The sequence below is a fragment of the Rhinoderma darwinii genome, unplaced genomic scaffold (genome assembly GCF_050947455.1).
Source record: "Rhinoderma darwinii isolate aRhiDar2 unplaced genomic scaffold, aRhiDar2.hap1 Scaffold_728, whole genome shotgun sequence".
NCBI lineage: Eukaryota > Metazoa > Chordata > Amphibia > Anura > Rhinodermatidae > Rhinoderma > Rhinoderma darwinii.
This window is the reverse complement of record NW_027464289.1, coordinates 224,236-244,250: the sequence shown is the minus strand read 5'-3', so window position 1 is coordinate 244,250 and position 20,015 is coordinate 224,236. Positions and strand designations below refer to the sequence as shown.

Genomic DNA, 20,015 nt, shown 5'->3' with positions numbered 1-20,015 from the left:
AATTATTGGTGGCCTGGGTTGCCTAAAGACGTTAAGGCCTACGTCGCCGCTTGTGAGGTTTGTGCTAGGTCCAAGACTCCCAGGTCCCGACCAGCGGGCTTACTGCGTTCGTTGCCCATTCCCCAGAGACCTTGGACACATATCTCCATGGATTTTATCACCGATTTGCCTCCATCCCAAGGCAAGTCGGTGGTGTGGGTGGTGGTGGACCGCTTCAGTAAGATGTGCCACTTTGTGCCTCAAGAAACTACCCAACGCCAAAACGTTGGCTACCTTGTTTGTCAAACACATCCTGCGTCTCCATGGGGTCCCTGTCAATATTGTTTCGGACAGAGGGGTACAATTTGTTTCATTGTTTTGGAGAGCCTTCTGTATGAAGTTGGGGATTGATCTGTCCTTCTCCTCTGCCTTCCATCCTGAAACCAATGGTCAAACGGAGAGGACTAATCAATCTCTAGAACAATACTTAAAGAGGCTCTGTCACCACATTGTGCAACCCCTATCTGCTATTGCAGCAGATCGGCGCTGCAATGTAGATTACAGTAACGTTTTTATTTTTAAAAAACGAGCATTTTTGGCCAAGTTATGACCATTTTCGTATTTATGCAAATGAGGCTTGCAAAAGTACAACTGGGCGTGTTGAAAAGTAAAAGTACAACTGGGCGTGTATTATGTGCGTACATCGGGGCGTGTTTACTACTATTACTAGCTGGGCGTTGTGTATAGAAGTGTCATCCACTTCTCTTCACAACGCCCAGCTTCTGGCAGTGCAGATCTGTGACGTCACTCACAGGTCCTGCATCGTGTCGGCACCAGAGGCTACAGTTGATTCTGCAGCAGCATCAGCATTTGCAGGTAAGTAGCTACATCGACTTACCTGCAAACGCCGATGCTGCTGCAGAATCATCTGTAGCCTCTGGTGCCGACACGATGCAGGACCTGTGAGTGACGTCACAGTGCTGCACTGCCAGAAGCTGGGCGTTGTGAAGAGAAGTGGATGACACTTCTATACACAACGCCCAGCTAGTAAAAGTAGTAAACACGCCCCGATGTACGCACATAATACACGCCCAGTTGTACTTTTACTTTTCAACACGCCCACTTGTACTTTTGCAAGCCTCATTTGCATAAATACGAAAATGGTCATAACTTGGCCAAAAATGCTCGTTTTTTAAAAATAAAAACGTTACTGTAATCTACATTGCAGCGCCGATCTGCTGCAATAGCAGATAGGGGCTGCAAAATCTGGTGACAGAGCCTCTTTAAGGTGTTTTGTCTCTGACTGTCAATATGATTGGGTCTCATTCATTCCCCTCGCCGAATTTTCCCTTAATAACCGGGTCAGTAACTCGTCAGGGGTCTCTCCTTTTTTTTGTAATTTTGGGTTTAATCCATGGTTCTCCTCCGTTTCACCTGGTAGTTCCAACAATCCTGAGGTAGAGGTCGTTCATCGGGAACTGTGCACAGTCTGGGCCCAGGTTCAGAAAAACCTAGAGGTGTCCCAGAGCGTACAAAAAACTCAGGCTGATAAAAAACGTTCTGCTAACCCCCTGTTTATGGTCGGGGATCTGGTGTGGTTATCGTCTAGGAACTTGCGTCTCAAGGTTCCGTCCAAGAAGTTTGCTCCTTGGTTTATTGGGCCGTATAAGGTCATTGAGGTCCTCAATCCTGTCTCCTTTCCGGCTGGAGTTACCCCCGTCTTTTCGGATACACGACGTGTTTCATGCCTCCCTCCTCAAACGCTGCTCCCCGTCCTTGGCTCCCTCGAGGAGACCTCCTGTTCTTATCCTCACCCCTGAGGGGGTGGAATTCGAGGTGGCCAGGATTGTGGACAGCAAGACGGTCCAAGGCTCCCTCCAGTACCTGGTCCATTGGAGAGGATACGGGCCCGAGGAGAGGACTTGGGTACCCGCCCGGGATGTTCACGCTGGGGTATTGGTCAGGAGGTTCCACCTGCGTTTCCCCAGTAAGTCAGGTCCACTTAGAAAGGGTCCGGTGGCCCCTCATAAAAGGGGGGGTACTGTAAAGGATCTGCCAGGCACAGCTTCGGGGTTAACTCCCAGAACTAATCAGTCAGCACCTGAATCTTCATCCCTGAGACTGACTCCTGCTTCCACCATTCAGGCTGGCAGGCTTAGGAGTGGGAGAGCCTATCGTAACCTGGCCAGACTCAGCTAGCTCCCGCCCTCGGTCTATTTAAGCCTGCACTTCCTGTCCCTCGGTGCTTGTGATTCTTTCCTTGTGGTTTCCTGGCCCAGCTACAGCTCCTGCTATTTTTGATCCTGCTCCATACAGACCCTGGCTTACCGACTACTCTTCTGCTTTTCGTTTTGTACCTCGCACACTCCTGGCTTGACTCGGCTCGTTCACCACTCTGGTTGCTCACGGTGTTGCCGTGGGCAACGGCCCCTTTTCCTTGCTTGTGTTCCTTTGTATGTTTGTCGTGCACTTACTGAGCGCAGGGACCGCCGCCCAGTTGTACCCCGTCGCCTAGGGCGGGTCGTTGCAAGTAGGCAGGGACAGAGTGGCGGGTAGATTAGGGCTCACTTGTCCGACTCCCTACCCCCTGCCATTACACACAACTTCTGTGTCGACACCCATAGGTAATCAGTCTGCACCTGCTTCTATGTCTGTGAGACTGACTCCATCTTCAACCACTCAGGATGGCAGGCTTAGGAGTGGGAGAGCCTATCACAGCCTGGCCAGACGGAGCTAGCTCCCGCCCTCTGTCTATTTATACCTGCCTTTCCTGTTCCTCCTTTGCTTGTGATTCTTCTCTGTTGATTTCCTGGCCCTGCTGCAGCTTCTTGAACTACTGATCCTCTGCTTGTGATTGACCTTGGCTTCTCTGACCACTCTTCTGCTCTGCGTTTTTGTACCTCGCTCATCTCCTGGTTTGACTCGGCTCGTTCACCTTGCTTGTTGCTCACGGTGTTCCCGTGGGCAACTTCCCCATTTCCCTGTCTTCTTTGTACCCTTGTCTGTTTGTCTGTCATGCACCTATTGAGTGTAGGGACCGTCGCCCAGTTGTACCCCGCAGCCTAGGGCGGGTCGTTGCAAGTAGGCAGGGACTGAGTGGCGGGTAGATTAGGGCTCACTTGTCTGTTTCCCTACCCCGACATTACACCCGCCCCCTGTTACTGACATCACTGATATATAATATAATTACACTGTAAATCAGACATGAGATCCACACATCTTATATACAGTAACAGCTATTCATCTATTACTACTGACAACCAGCCTCTATATCATGTGTGAGAGGTTGTCACAGCCCCGCCCCCTGTTACTGACATCACTGATATATAATATAATTACACTGTGATCAGACATGAGATCCACACATCTTATATACAGTCACAGCTATTCATCTATTACTACTGACAACCAGCCTGCATATCATGTGTGAGAGGTTGTCACAGCCCCGCCCCCTGTTACTGACATCACTGATATATAATATAATTACATGTGATCAGACATGAGATCCACACATCTTATATACAGTCACAGCTATTCATCTATTACTACTGACAACCAGCCTGTATATCATGTGTGAGAGGTTGTCACAGCTCCGCCCCCTGTTACTGACATCACTGATATATAATATAATTACATGTGATCAGACATGAGATCCACACATCTTATATACAGTAACAGCTATTCATCTATTACTACTGACAACCAGCCTGCATATCATGTGTGAGAGGTTGTCACGGCCCCGCCCCTGTTCATGTGCTGATATTTATACAGTAATTTGCTGATTATTATTCCCTCTCTTTTATACATTTTCTATCATTTAGAAACCAATAATCTTGTTGATCTTTTCGTATCCAGGGTGAGGGAAGGTCCACATCTTGTGTCCACAGCACACGGCTCGGACAGACTGATATACCTTTTCTTTTACTTTGCAGAGACTCCACTATGAGGGGTTTGGTTCTGGTCTGGCTGCTGCCCATGTTCCTCAGTCATGGACTTGCTGCTCCTAGGACAGATAGCAGGTAAGTGACACAGTAAGTGGGACAATGTGGAGGCTGCAGCGTCTCCTTCAGGTTCTGGTTCCACTAGTCCGACTTATCACATCCCCTACTAGAAAATCCAGTGGATGAAAAATACAGGCAAATTGGGGTCAAACCCCGAGATACAACCCATAAATGTGACTTCTTATGTTTAGAATACGTTCCTAGTCCTAATTTATGATGCAACTTCAGCACCTAATGCAGTCTTTGAGGTCCACCAACAATATAGTTATCCTACTCCTGGTTTGGATAGTCTATGTCCCCAACTCTCTTGTAAAACTACAATGATTGGAAATCCCTCTTCAGTTCCCATCAGCGTGGCCGGATGTGGATCGGATCTGTCTGGTTCTATCTGTAGATGTCAGGTCCAGGCCTGCTGATAAGGACCCAGTACAATGTCACCCTGGTTCTATCTCAGTGGGTTCTCTGCATGGTTCTATCTGTAGATGTCAGGTCCAGGCCTGCTGATAAGGACCCAGTACAATGTCACCGTGGTTCCATCTCAGTGGGTTCTCTGCATGGTTCTATCTGTAGATGTCAGGTCCAGGCCTGCTGATAAGGACCCAGTACAATGTCACCCTGGTTCTATCTCAGTGGGTTCTCTCTATGGTTCTATCTGTAGATGTCAGGTCCAGGCCTGCTGATAAGGACCCAGTACAATGTCACCCTGGTTCTATCTCAGTGGGTTCTCTGCATGGTTCCATCTGTAGATGTCAGGTCCAGGCCTGCTGATAAGGACCCAGTACAATGTCACCCTGGTTCCATCTCAGTGGGTTCTCTGCATGGTTCTATCTGTAGATGTCAGGTCCAGGCCTGCTGATAAGGACCCAGTACAATGTCACCCTGGTTCTATCTCAGTGGGTTCTCTCTATGGTTCTATCTGTAGATGTCAAGTCCAGGCCTGCTGATAAGGACCCAGTACAATGTCACCCTGGTTCTATCTCAGTGAGTTCTCTCTAAGGTTCTATCTGTAGATGTCAGGTCCAGGCCTGCTGATAAGGACCCAGTACAATGTCACCCTGGTTCTATCTCAGTGGGTTCCCTGCATGGTTCCATCTGTAGATGTCAGGTCCAGGCCTGCTGATAAGGACCCAGTACAATGTCACCGTGGTTCCATCTCAGTGGGTTCTCTGCATGGTTCTATCTGTAGATGTCAGGTCCAGGCCTGCTGATAAGGACCCAGTACAATGTCACCCTGGTTCTATCTCAGTGGGTTCTCTGCATGGTTCTATCTGTAGATGTCAGGTCCAGGCCTGCTAATAAGGACCCAGTACAATGTCACCCTGGTTCTATCTCAGTGAGTTCTCTGCATGGTTCTATCTGTAGATGTCAGGTCCAGGCCTGCTAATAAGGACCCAGTACAATGTCACCCTGGTTCTATCTCAGTGAGTTCTCTGCATGGTTCTATCTGTAGATGTCAGGTCCAGGCTTGTTGATGAGGCCCCAGTACAATGCCACCCTGGTTCTATCTCAGTGGGTTCCCTGCATGGTTCCATCTGTAGATGTCAGGTCGAGGCCTACTGATAAGGACCCAGTACAATGTCACCCTGGTTCTATCTGTAGATGTCAGGTCCAGGCCTGCTGATAAGGACCCAGTACAATGTCACCCTGGTTCTATCTCAGTGGGTTCCCTGCATGGTCCTATCTTCAGATGTCAGGTCCAGGCCTGCTGAGGAGGCCCCAGTACAATGTCACCCTGGTTCTATCTCAGTGGGTTCCCTGCATGGTTCCATCTGTAGATGTCAGGTCCAGGCCTGCTGATAAGGACCCAGTACAATGTCACCGTGGTTCCATCTCAGTGGGTTCTCTGCATGGTTCTATCTGTAGATGTCAGGTCCAGGCCTGCTGATAAGGACCCAGTACAATGTCACCCTGGTTCTATCTCAGTGGGTTCTCTGCATGGTTCTATCTGTAGATGTCAGGTCCAGGCCTGCTGATAAGGACCCAGTACAATGTCACCCTGGTTCTATCTCAGTGGGTTCCCTGCATGGTTCCATCTGTAGATGTCAGGTCCAGGCCTGCTGATAAGGACCCAGTACAATGTCACCGTGGTTCCATCTCAGTGGGTTCTCTGCATGGTTCTATCTGTAGATGTCAGGTCCAGGCATGCTGATAAGGACCCAGTACAATGTCACCCTGGTTCTATCTCAGTGGGTTCTCTGCATGGTTCTATCTGTAGATGTCAGGTCCAGGCCTGCTAATAAGGACCCAGTACAATGTCACCCTGGTTCTATCTCAGTGAGTTCTCTCTATGGTTCTATCTGTAGATGTCAGGTCCAGGCCTGCTGATAAGCACCCAGTACAATGTCACCCTGGTTCTATCTCAGTGGGTTCTCTGCATGGTTCTATCTGTAGATGTCAGGTCCAGGCCTGCTGATAAGGACCCAGTACAATGTCACCCTGGTTCTATCTCAGTGGGTTCTCTGCATGGTTCTATCTGTAGATGTCAGGTCCAGGCCTGCTAATAAGGACCCAGTACAATGTCACCCTGGTTCTATCTCAGTGAGTTCTCTGCATGGTTCTATCTGTAGATGTCAGGTCCAGGCTTGTTGATGAGGCCCCAGTACAATGCCACCCTGGTTCTATCTCAGTGGGTTCCCTGCATGGTTCCATCTGTAGATGTCAGGTCCAGGCCTACTGATAAGGACCCAGTACAATGTCACCCTGGTTCTATCTGTAGATGTCAGGTCCAGGCCTGCTGATAAGGACCCAGTACAATGTCACCCTGGTTCTATCTCAGTGGGTTCCCTGCATGGTCCTATCTTCAGATGTCAGGTCCAGGCCTGCTGAGGAGGCCCCAGTACAATGTCACCCTGGTTCTATCTCAGTGGGTTCTCTACATGGTCCTATCTTCAGATGTCAGGTCCAGGCCTGCTGATAAGGACCCAGTACAATGTCACCCTGGTTCTATCTCAATGGGTTCTCTATGGTTCCATCTGTAGATGTCAGTTCCAGGCCTGCTGATAAGGACCCAGTACAATGTCACCCTGGTTCTATCTCAGTGGGTACTCTGCATGGTCCTATCTGTAGATGTCAGGTCCAGGCCTGCTGATGAGGCCCCAGCACAATGTCACCCTGGTTCTATCTGTAGATATCAGGTCCAGGCCTGCTGATAAGGACCCAGTACAATGTCACCCTGGTTCTATCTCAGTGGGTTCTCTGCATGGTCCTATCTTCAGATGTCAGGTCCAGGCCTGCTGATGAGGCCCCAGTACAATGTCACCCTGGTTCTATCTCAGTGGGTTCTCTGCATGGTCCTATCTTCAGATGTCAGGTCCAGGCCTACTGATAAGGACCCAGTACAATGTCCCCCTGGTTCTATCTCAGTGGGTTCCCTGCATGGTCCTATCTTCAGATGTCAGGTCCAGGCCTGCTGATAAGGACCCAGTACAATGTCACCCTGGTTCTATCTGTAGATGTCAGGTCCAGGCCTGCTGATAAGGACCCAGTACAATGTTACCCTGGTTCTATCTCAGTGGGTTCTCTGCATGGTTCTATCTGTAGATGTCAGGTCCAGGCCTGCTGATAAGGACCCAGTACAATGTCACCCTTGTTCTATCTTAGTGGGTTCTCTGCATGGTCCTATCTTCAGATGTCAAGTCCAGGCCTGCTGATGAGGCCCCAGTACAATGTCTACCTGGTTCTATCTCAGTGGGTTCTCTGCATGGTTCTATCTGTAGATGTCAGGTCCAGGCAGGTTGATGAGGCCCAGTACAATGTCACCCTGGTTCTATCTGTAGATATCAGGTCCAGGCCTGCTGATGAGGCCCCAGTACAATGTCTACCTGGTTCTATCTGTAGATGTCAGGTCCAGGCAGGTTGATGAGGCCCAGTACAATGTCACCCTGGTTCTATCTCAGTGGGTTCTCTGCATGGTTCTATCTGTAGATGTCAGGTCCAGGCCTGCTGATAAGGACCCAGTACAATGTCACCCTGGTTCTATCTGTAGATGTAAGGTCCAGGCCTGCTGATAAGGACCCAGTACAATGTCACCCTGGTTCTATCTCAGTGGGTTCTCTCTATGGTTCTATCTGTAGATGTCAGGTCCAGGCCTGCTGATGAGGCCCCAGTACAATGTCTACCTGGTTCTATCTCAGTGGGTACTCTGCATGGTTCTATCTGTAGATGTCAGGTCCAGGCCTGCTGGTAAGGACCCAGTACAATGTCACCCTGGTTCTATCTCAGTGGGTTCCCTGCATGGTTCTATCTTCAGATGTCAGGTCCAGGCCTGCTGATAAGGACCGAGTACAATGTCACCCTGGTTCTATCTGTAGATGTCAGGTCCAGGCCTGCTGGTAAGGACCCAGTACAATGTCACCCTGGTTCTATCTCAGTGAGTTCTCTGCATGGTTCTATCTGTAGATGTCAGGTCCAGGTCTGCTGATAAGGACCCAGTACAATGTCACCCTGGTTCTATCTCAGTGGGTTCTCTGCATGGTTCTATCTGTAGATGTCAGGTCCAGGCCTGCTGATAAGGACCGAGTACAATGTCACCCTGGTTCTATCTCAGTGGGTTCTCTACATGGTTCTATCTTCAGATGTCAGGTCCAGGCATGCTGATGAGGCCCCAGTACAATGTCACCCTGGTTCTATCTCAGTGGGTACTCTGCATGGTCCTATCTTCAGATGTCAGGTCCAGGCCTGCTGATGAGGCCCCAGTACAATGTCTACCTGGTTCTATGTTAGTTGGTCATCTGTCTGGTTCTATCTTCGGATGTCAGGTCCAGGCAGGTTAATGAGGCCCTGTACATCTCCATTCTGTTTCTATCTCAGTGGGGTACCTGTCTGGTTCTACAGTATCTTCAGATGTCATGGTATGGATCCTTCTTGTAGAAGCACAGATGGTGGCCGTACCTTCATAGTTTCAGGTTTGGGTGGTAACGTACTGAATTTCGTTGGTCTTCTTCACGGTCACAGTCCCTGGTACTGCTTGTTTCTTCGGACAGCGATTTTCCATGTTCTAGTATTGGAGAATTTACGGCTATGGGATCTTGGTCCCAGTCAGCAGCCAGATAATCCAGATAGACATCAGCCTCTGTATTATAGGGTTATTTCATGAATACAAGCTCTGTATATAGGGTATATGGAGGCCAGGACCTTCTCCCTATGAGCCAGAATGGAGAGCTGCTCTGTAATGGAGGACTTGCGCCATTCATGTATTACATGGTATATTCTTCTCAGTGGTGGCTATGTAGTACTATATTTCCCCCGCAGCGGCCAGAGAAGGCTTCCCCCGACACAGTTACCTGTTTGGAGATGGATCCACAGCAATTGGTTGATTGCCGCAGCGGCTTTAATATGAAAGAAGTCGCCTCTAATGATTCAGCCCCATTACTGCTCCACAATGATGAGGCTCCTTCTCTAGACTATCCATCATTACTTCTCCTCCTAATCCTGGATGTTTCTTCCCAGGTCAGGGCAGTCAGACGGCATCCGCATATCCAACCCATTCACTGCGGCAGAAGAACATCTCAGGTGAGAATAAACTGACTCCACCTGTCCGAATGTGAGGTGACGTGACCCCATCACACCATCTATTATCTCAAGCACGTGCTGGCCTTCATCTCTACTCTGACTGATCCTGTAGATTTCAGTACTTCTAAAACTGTTGGTTCTGTTGGACCTGAGAACCCCAGCGGACACATTACAGAGCCAGCTGCAGATTGTTATTGAGCTACCAGATTTCAGAGAAAAAAGTTCTGGTCCATAGAATAAAGTAAGAAATATCCCGTCAGTCATACACGAGCCTTCCCTCGTAGTCGCCCGGGTACATGGCTCAGCAGGGCCAGATGTCCCATGAGTCATAGGATGACCAGGTCTAGGGGTGACCCTGCAGAAAAGGGCAGCTGCTCCTCAAGGTCAGGTCTGGATGTAGCACTGAGAGCTGGTGCAGTTGTCTTCAGTCCATTCTTCTCTACATGGGTTGGAGGTCTGGAGGCTCAATAAAAAAAAATACCTATTTACCTACAAGAAGGGTTTGTTTTTTAGAGTGACTTATTATTTGGGAGGGCACTGAGGCACCAGATATGAGGCTACAGGCCCGGGGGTCGGGATACATCTGATGGTGTAACACAAGTTGTTCTGCCTCTTCTCTTCTCAGTGTTCTACACGGATATCTAAAGGAACAAGATCCTCTGGGAGAAAATGATTCAAACATGACCCGAGAGACAGGTGAGTGTGACGAGAGATCTTCTATATCCTCATCATCCTCATCTCCTGATAATACTGGGTCTGCTATATCCTCATCATCCTCATCTCCTGATAATACTGGGTCTCCTATATCCTCCTCATCCCCTGGTCTCCTGATAATACTGGGTCTCCTATATCCTCATCATCCTCTGATCTCCTGATAATACTGGGTCTTCTATATCCTCATCATCCTCATCTCCTGATAATACTGGGTCTGCTATATCCTCATCATCCTCTGGTCTCCTGATAATACTGGTCCTATATTCTCCTCATCCTCTGGTCTCCTGATAATACTGGGTCTCCTATATCCTCATCATCCTCATCTCCTGATAATACTGGGTCTCCTATATTCTCCTCATCCCCTGGTCTCCTGATAATACTGGGTCTCCTATATCCTCCTCATCCTCTGGTCTCCTGATAATACTGGTCCTATATTCTCCTCATCCTCTGATCTCCTGATAATACTGGGTCTCCTATATTCTCCTCATCCTCTGATCTCCTGATAATACTGGGTCTCCTATATTCTCCTCATCCTCTGATCTCCTGATAATACTGGGTCTCCTATATCCTCCTCATCCTCTGGTCTCCTGATAATACTGGGTCTCCTATATCCTTCTCATCCTCTGGTCTCCTGATAATACTGGGTCTCCTATATTCTCCTCATCCTCTGGTCTCCTGATAATACTGGGTCTCCTATATTCTCCTCATCCTCTGGTCTCCTGATAATACTGGTCCTATATTCTCCTCATCCTCTGATCTCCTGATAATACTGGGTCTCCTATATTCTCCTCATCCTCTGATCTCCTGATAATACTGGGTCTCCTATATTCTCCTCATCCTCTGATCTCCTGATAATACTGGGTCTCCTATATTCTCCTCATCCTCTGGTCTCCTGATAATACTGGGTCTCCTATATTCTCCTCATCCTCTGGTCTCCTGATAATACTGGGTCTCCTATATTCTCCTCATCCTCTGATCTCCTGATAATACTGGGTCTCTTATATCCTCCTCATCCTCTGATCTCCTGATAATACTGGTCCTATATCCTCCTCATCCTCTGGTCTCCTGATAATACTGGGTCTCCTATATTCTCCTCATCCTCTGGTCTCCTGATAATACTGGGTCTCCTATATCCTCCTCATCCTCTGGTCTCCTGATAATACTGGGTCTCCTATATTCTCCTCATCCTCTGATCTCCTGATAATACTGGGTCTCCTATATTCTGCTCATCCTCTGGTCTCCTGATAATACTGGTCTCCTATATTCTCCTCATCCTCTGATCTCCTGATAATACTGGGTCTCCTATATTCTGCTCATCCTCTGGTCTCCTGATAATACTGGGTCTCCTATATTCTCCTCATCCTCTGGTCTCCTGATAATACTGGGTCTCCTATATCCTCCTCATCCTCTGATCTCCTGATAATACTGGGTCTCCTATATCCTCCTCATCCTCTGATCTCCTGATAATACTGGGTCTCCTATATCCTCCTCATCCTCTGATCTCCTGATAATACTGGGTCTCCTATATTCTCCTCCTCATCCTCTGGTCTCCTGATAATACTGGGTCTCCTATATTCTCCTCATCCTCTGGTCTCCTGATAATACTGGGTCTCCTATATCCTCCTCATCCTCTGGTCTCCTGATAATACTGGGTCTCCTATATCCTCCTCATCCTCTGGTCTCCTGATAATACTGGGTCTCCTATATTCTCCTCATCCTCTGATCTCCTGATAATACTGGGTCTCCTATATCCTCCTCATCCTCTGGTCTCCTGATAATACTGGGTCTCCTATATTCTCCTCATCCTCTGATCTCCTGATAATTCTGGGTCTCCTATATCCTCCTCATCCTCTGATCTCCTGATAATACTGGGTCTCCTATATTCTCCTCATCCTCTGATCTCCTGATAATACTGGGTCTCCTATATTCTCCTCATCCTCTGATCTCCTGATAATACTAGGTCTCCTATATTCTCCTCATCCTCTGATCTCCTGATAATACTGGGTCTCCTATATTCTCCTCATCCTCTGATCTCCTGATAATACTGGTCCTATATTCTCCTCATCCTCTGGTCTCCTGATAATACTGGGTCTCCTATATTCTCCTCATCCTCTGATCTCCTGATAATACTGGGTCTCCTATATTCTCCTCATCCTCTGGTCTCCTGATAATACTGGTCCTATATTCTCCTCATCCTCTGATCTCCTGATAATACTGGGTCTCCTATATTCTCCTCATCCTCTGATCTCCTGATAATACTGGGTCTCCTATATTCTCCTCATCCTCTGATCTCCTGATAATACTGGGTCTCCTATATTCTCCTCATCCTCTGGTCTCCTGATAATACTGGTCTCCTATATCCTCCTCTTCCTCTGATCTCCTGATAATACTGGTCCTATATTCTCCTCATCCTCTGGTCTCCTGATAATACTGGGTCTCCTATATCCTCCTCATCCCCTGGTCTCCTGATAATACTGGTCCTATATCCTCCTCATCCTCTGATCTCCTGATAATACTGGGTCTCCTATATTCTCCTCATCATCCTCATCTCCTGATAATACTGGGTCTCCTATATTCTCCTCATCCTCTGATCTCCTGATAATACTGGGTCTCCTATATTCTCCACATCCTCTGATCTCCTGATAATACTGGGTCTCCTATATTCTCCTCATCCTCTGGTCTCCTGATAATACTGGGTCTCCTATATCCTCCTCATCCTCTGGTCTCCTGATAATACTGGGTCTCCTATATTCTCCTCATCCTCTGATCTCCTGATAATACTGGGTCTCCTATATTCTCCTCATCCTCTGATCTCCTGATAATACTGGGTCTCCTATATTCTCCTCATCCTCTGATCTCCTGATAATACTGGGTCTCCTATATTCTCCTCATCCTCTGATCTCCTGATAATACTGGGTCTCCTATATTCTCCTCATCCTCTGATCTCCTGATAATACTGGGTCTCCTATATTCTCCTCATCCTCTGATCTCCTGATAATACTGGGTCTCCTATATCCTCCTCATCCTCTGGTCTCCTGATAATACTGGTCTCCTATATTCTCCTCATCCTCTGGTTTCCTGATAATACTGGGTCTCCTATATTCTCCTCATCCTCTGATCTCCTGATAATACTGGGTCTCCTATATTCTCCTCATCCTCTGATCTCCTGATAATACTGGGTCTCCTATATTCTCCTCATCCTCTGGTCTCCTGATAATACTGGGTCTCCTATATTCTCCTCATCCTCTGATCTCCTGATAATACTGTGTCTCCTATATTCTCCTCATCCTCTGGTCTCCTGATAATACTGGGTCTCCTATATTCTTCTCATCCTCTGATCTCCTGATAATACTGGGTCTCCTATATTCTCCTCATCCTCTGATCTCCTGATAATACTGGGTCTCCTATATTCTCCTCATCCTCTGGTCTCCTGATAATACTGGGTCTCCTATATCCTTCTCATCCTGTGGTCTCCTGATAATACTGGGTCTCCTATATTCTCCTCATCCTCTGGTCTCCTGATAATACTGGGTCTCCTATATTCTCCTCATCCTCTGATCTCCTGATAATACTGGGTCTCCTATATTCTCCTCATCCTCTGATCTCCTGATAATACTGGGTCTCCTATATTCTCCTCATCCTCTGATCTCCTGATAATACTGGGTCTCCTATATCCTCCTCATCCTCTGGTCTCCTGATAATACTGGGTCTCCTATATTCTCCTCATCATCCTCTGGTCTCCTGATAATACTGGTCTCCTATATTCTCCTCATCCTCTGGTCTCCTGATAATACTGGGTCTCCTATATTCTCCTCATCCTCTGATCTCCTGATAATACTGGTCTCCTATATCCTCCTCATCCTCTGATCTCCTGATAATACTGGTCCTATATTCTTCTCATCCTCTGATCTCCTGATAATACTGGGTCTCCTATATTCTCCTCATCCTCTGATCTCCTGATAATACTGGGTCTCCTATATTCTCCTCATCCTCTGGTCTCCTGATAATACTGGGTCTCCTATATCCTTCTCATCCTGTGGTCTCCTGATAATACTGGGTCTCCTATATTCTCCTCATCCTCTGATCTCCTGATAATACTGGGTCTCCTATATTCTCCTCATCCTCTGGTCTCCTGATAATACTGGGTCTCCTATATTCTCCTCATCCTCTGGTCTCCTGATAATACTGGGTCTCCTATATTCTCCTCATCCTCTGATCTCCTGATAATACAGGGTCTCCTATATTCTCCTCATCCTCTGATCTCCTGATAATACTGGGTCTCCTATATTCTCCTCATCCTCTGGTCTCCTGATAATACTGGGTCTCCTATATTCTCCTCATCCTCTGGTCTCCTGATAATACTGGGTCTCCTATATTCTCCTCATCCTCTGGTCTCCTGATAATACTGGGTCTCCTATATCCTCCTCATCCTCTGATCTCCTGATAATACTGGTCCTATATTCTCCTCATCCTCTGGTCTCCTGATAATACTGGGTCTCCTATATTCTCCTCATCCTCTGATCTCCTGATAATACTGGGTCTCCTATATTCTCCTCATCCTCTGATCTCCTGATAATACTGGGTCTCCTATATTCTCCTCATCCTCTGATCTCCTGATAATACTGGGTCTCCTATATTCTCCTCATCCTCTGATCTCCTGATAATACTGGGTCTCCTATATCCTCCTCATCCTCTGATCTCCTGATAATACTGGGTCTCCTATATTCTCCTCATCCTCTGATCTCCTGATAATACTGGGTCTCCTATATTCTCCTCATCCTCTGATCTCCTGATAATACTGGGTCTCCTATATTCTCCTCATCCTCTGGTCTCCTGATAATACTGGGTCTCCTATATTCTCCTCATCCTCTGATCTCCTGATAATACTGGGTCTCCTATATTCTCCTCATCCTCTGATCTCCTGATAATACTGGGTCTCCTATATTCTCCTCATCCTCTGATCTACTGATAATACTGGGTCTCCTATATTCTCCTCATCCTCTGGTCTCCTGATAATACTGGGTCTCCTATATTCTTCTCATCCTCTGGTTTCCTGATAATACTGGGTCTCCTATATTCTCCTCATCCTCTGGTCTCCTGATAATACTGGGTCTCCTATATTCTCCTCATCCTCTGGTCTCCTGATAATACTGGGTCTCCTATATTCTCCTCATCCTCTGGTCTCCTGATAATACTGGGTCTCCTATATTCTCCTCATCCTCTGGTCTCCTGATAATACTGGGTCTCCTATATTCTCCTCATCCTCTGGTCTCCTGATAATACTGGGTCTCCTATATTCTCCTCATCCTCTGATCTACTGATAATACTGGGTCTCCTATATTCTCCTCATCCTCTGGTCTCCTGATAATACTGGGTCTCCTATATTCTTCTCATCCTCTGGTTTCCTGATAATACTGGGTCTCCTATATTCTCCTCATCCTCTGGTCTCCTGATAATACTGGGTCTCCTATATTCTTCTCATCCTCTGGTTTCCTGATAATTCTGGGTCTCCTATATTCTCCTCATCCTCTGGTCTCCTGATAATACTGGGTCTCCTATATTCTCCTCATCCTCTGATCTCCTGATAATTCTGGGTCTCCTATATTCTCCTCATCCTCTGGTCTCCTGATAATACTGGGTCTCCTATATTCTCCTCATCCTCTGATCTCCTGATAATACTGGGTCTCCTATATTCTCCTCATCCTCTGGTCTCCTGATAATACTGGGTCTCCTATATCCTCCTCATCCTCTGGTCTCCTGATAATACTGGTCCTATATTCTCCTCATCCTCTGATCTCCTGATAATACTGGGTCTCCTATATTCTCCTCATCCTCTGGTCTCCTGATAATACTGGGTCTCCTATATTCTCCTCATCCTCTGATCTCCTGATAATACTGGGTCTCCTATATTCTCCTCATCCTCTGGTCTCCTGATAATACTGGGTCTCCTATATTCTCCTCATCCTCTGGTCTCCTGATAATACTGGGTCTCCTATATCCTCCTCATCCTCTGGTCTCCTAAAAAATACTGGGTCTCCTATATTCTCCTCATCCTCTGGTCTCCTGATAATACTGGGTCTCCTATATTCTCCTCATCCTCTGGTCTCCTGATAATACTGGGTCTCCTATATTCTCCTCATCCTCTGTCTCCTGATAATACTGGGTCTCCTATATTCTCCTCATCCTCTGGTCTCCTGATAATACTGGGTCTCCTATATTCTTCTCATCCTCTGGTCTCCTGATAATACTGGGTCTCCTATATTCTCCTCATCCTCTGATCTCCTGATAATACTGGGTCTCCTATATTCTCCTCATCCTCTGGTCTCCTGATAATACTGGTCCTATATCCTTCTCATCCTCTGGTCTCCTGATAATACTGGGTCTCCTATATTCTGCTCATCCTCTGGTCTCCTGATAATACTGGGTCTCCTATATTCTTCTCATCCTCTGGTCTCCTGATAATACTGGGTCTCCTATATTCTCCTCATCCTCTGATCTCCTGATAATACTGGGTCTCCTATATTCTCCTCATCCTCTGGTCTCCTGATAATACTGGTCCTATATCCTTCTCATCCTCTGGTCTCCTGATAATACTGGGTCTCCTATATTCTCCTCATCCTCTGATCTCCTGATAATACTGGGTCTCCTATATTCTCCTCATCCTCTGATCTCCTGATAATACTGGGTCTCCTATATTCTCCTCATCCTCTGATCTCCTGATAATACTGGGTCTCCTATATTCTCCTCATCCTCTGGTCTCCTGATAATACTGGGTCTCCTATATTCTCCTCATCCTCTGATCTCCTGATAATACTGGGTCTCCTATATTCTCCTCATCCTCTGATCTCCTGATAATACTGGGTCTCCTATATTCTGCTCATCCTCTGGTCTCCTGATAATACTGGGTCTCCTATATTCTCCTCATCATCCTCTGGTCTCCTGATAATACTGGTCCTATATCCTCCTCATCCTCTGGTCTCCTGATAATACTGGGTCTCCTATATTCTCCTCATCCTCTGGTCTCCTGATAATACTGGGTCTCCTATATTCTGCTCATCCTCTGGTCTCCTGATAATACTGGGTCTCCTATATTCTCCTCATCCTCTGGTCTCCTGATAATACTGGGTCTCCTATATTCTGCTCATCCTCTGGTCTCCTGATAATACTGGGTCTCCTATATTCTCCTCATCCTCTGATCTCCTGATAATACTGGGTCTCCTATATCCTCCTCATCCTCTGATCTCCTGATAATACTGGTCCTATATTCTCCTCATCCTCTGGTCTCCTGATAATACTGGTCCTATATTCTCCTCATCCTCTGGTCTCCTGATAATACTGGGTCTCCTATATCCTCCTCATCCTCTGATCTCCTGATAATACTGGGTCTCCTATATCCTCCACATCCTCTGGTCTCCTGATAATACTGGGTCTCCTATATCCTCCTCATCCTCTGGTCTCCTGATAATACTGGGTCTCCTATATTCTCCTCATCCTCTGATCTCCTGATAATACTGGGTCTTCTATATCCTCCTCATCCTCTGGTCTCCTGATAATACTGGGTCTCCTATATTCTCCTCATCCTCTGGTCTCCTGATAATACTGGGTCTCCTATATTCTCCTCATCCTCTGATCTCCTGATAATACTGGGTCTCCTATATTCTCCTCATCCTCTGGTCTCCTGATAATACTGGGTCTCCTATATTCTCCTCATCCTCTGATCTCCTGATAATACTGGGTCTCCTATATTCTCCTCATCCTCTGATCTCCTGATAATACTGGGTCTCCTATATTCTTCTCATCCTCTGATCTCCTGATAATACTGGGTCTCCTATATTCTCCTCATCCTCTGGTCTCCTGATAATACTGGGTCTCCTATATTCTCCTCATCCTCTGATCTCCTGATAATACTGGGTCTCCTATATTCTCCTCATCCTCTGGTCTCCTGATAATACTGGGTCTCCTATATTCTCCTCATCCTCTGATCTCCTGATAATACTGGGTCTCCTATATTCTCCTCATCCTCTGGTCTCCTGATAATACTGGGTCTCCTATATTCTCCTCATCCTCTGGTCTCCTGATAATACTGGGTCTCCTATATCCTTCTCATCCTCTGATCTCCTGATAATACTGGGTCTCCTATATTCTCCTCATCCTCTGATCTCCTGATAATACTGGGTCTCCTATATTCTCCTCATCCTCTGATCTCCTGATAATACAGGGTCTCCTATATTCTCCTCATCCTCTGATCTCCTGATAATACTGGGTCTCCTATATTCTCCTCATCCTCTGATCTCCTGATAATACTGGGTCTCCTATATTCTCCTCATCCTCTGGTCTCCTGATAATACTGGGTCTCCTATATTCTCCTCATCCTCTGATCTCCTGATAATACTGGTCCTATATTCTCCTCATCCTCTGGTCTCCTGATAATACTGGGTCTCCTATATTCTCCTCATCCTCTGGTCTCCTGATAATACTGGGTCTCCTATATCCTCCTCATCCTCTGATCTCCTGATAATTCTGGGTCTCCTATATTCTCCTCATCCTCTGATCTCCTGATAATACTGGGTCTCCTATATCCTTCTCATCCTGTGGTCTCCTGATAATACTGGGTCTCCTATATTCTCCTCATCCTCTGATCTCCTGATAATACTGGGTCTCCTATATTCTCCTCATCCTCTGATCTCCTGATAATACTGGTCCTATATTCTCCTCATCCTCTGGTCTCCTGATAATACTGGTCCTATATTCTCCTCATCCTCTGGTCTCCTGATAATACTGGCTCTCCTATATTCTCCTCATCCTCTGATCTCCTGATAATACTGGGTCTCCTATATCCTCCTCATCCTCTGGTCTCCTGATAATACTGGGTCTCCTATATCCTCCTCATCCTCTGGTCTCCTGATAATACTGGTCCTATATTCTCCTCATCCTCTGATCTCCTGATAATACTGGGTCTCCTATATTCTCCTCATCCTCTGATCTCCTGATAATACTGGGTCTGCTATATCCTTCTCATCCCCTGATCTCCTGATAATACTGGGTCTCCTATATTCTCCTCATCCTCTGGTCTCCTGATAATACTGGGTCTTCTATATTCTCCTCATCCTCTGGTCTCCTGATAATACTGGGTCTCCTATATTCTCCTCATCCTCTGGTCTCCTGATAATACTGGGTCTCCTATATTCTCCTCATCCTCTGGTCTCCTGATAATACTGGGTCTCCTATATCCTCCTCATCCTCTGGTCTCCTGATAATACTGGGTCTCCTATATTCTCCTCATCCTCTGGTCTCCTGATAATACTGGGTCTCCTATATCCTTCTCATCCTCTGGTCTCCTGATAATACTGGGTCTCCTATATTCTGCTCATCCTCTGATCTCCTGATAATACTGGGTCTCCTATATCCTCCTCATCCTCTGGTCTCCTGATAATACTGGTCCTATATTCTCCTCATCCTCTGGTCTCCTGATAATACTGGGTCTCCTATATCCTTCTCATCCTCTGGTCTCCTGATAATACTGGGTCTCCTATATTCTCCTCATCCTCTGATCTACTGATAATACTGGGTCTCCTATATTCTCCTCATCCTCTGATCTCCTGATAATACTGGGTCTCCTATATTCTCCTCATCCTCTGATCTCCTGATAATACTGGGTCTCCTATATTCTCCTCATCCTCTGGTCTCCTGATAATACTGGGTCTCCTATATTCTCCTCATCCTCTGATCTCCTGATAATACTGGGTCTCCTATATTCTCCTCATCCTCTGATCTCCTGATAATACTGGGTCTCCTATATTCTGCTCATCC

At 46.8% G+C, this 20,015-nt stretch overlaps 1 protein-coding gene across 2 annotated transcripts in view; it reads left to right on the top strand.

Annotated features, from left to right (window-relative positions):
- CGREF1 (cell growth regulator with EF-hand domain 1) overlaps positions 1 to 20,015 on the top strand; it is an 88,156-nt gene that overhangs the window by 49,347 nt on the left and 18,794 nt on the right. For both annotated transcript variants that reach the window (XM_075849270.1, XM_075849271.1), the window contains exons 2-4: positions 3,912 to 3,998; positions 9,429 to 9,491; positions 10,117 to 10,187. In XM_075849270.1, coding sequence (XP_075705385.1) covers positions 3,922 to 3,998; positions 9,429 to 9,491; positions 10,117 to 10,187 — 211 coding nt within the window. In that variant the 5' untranslated portion in view covers positions 3,912 to 3,921. The remainder of the gene's footprint in view (positions 1 to 3,911; positions 3,999 to 9,428; positions 9,492 to 10,116; positions 10,188 to 20,015) is intronic.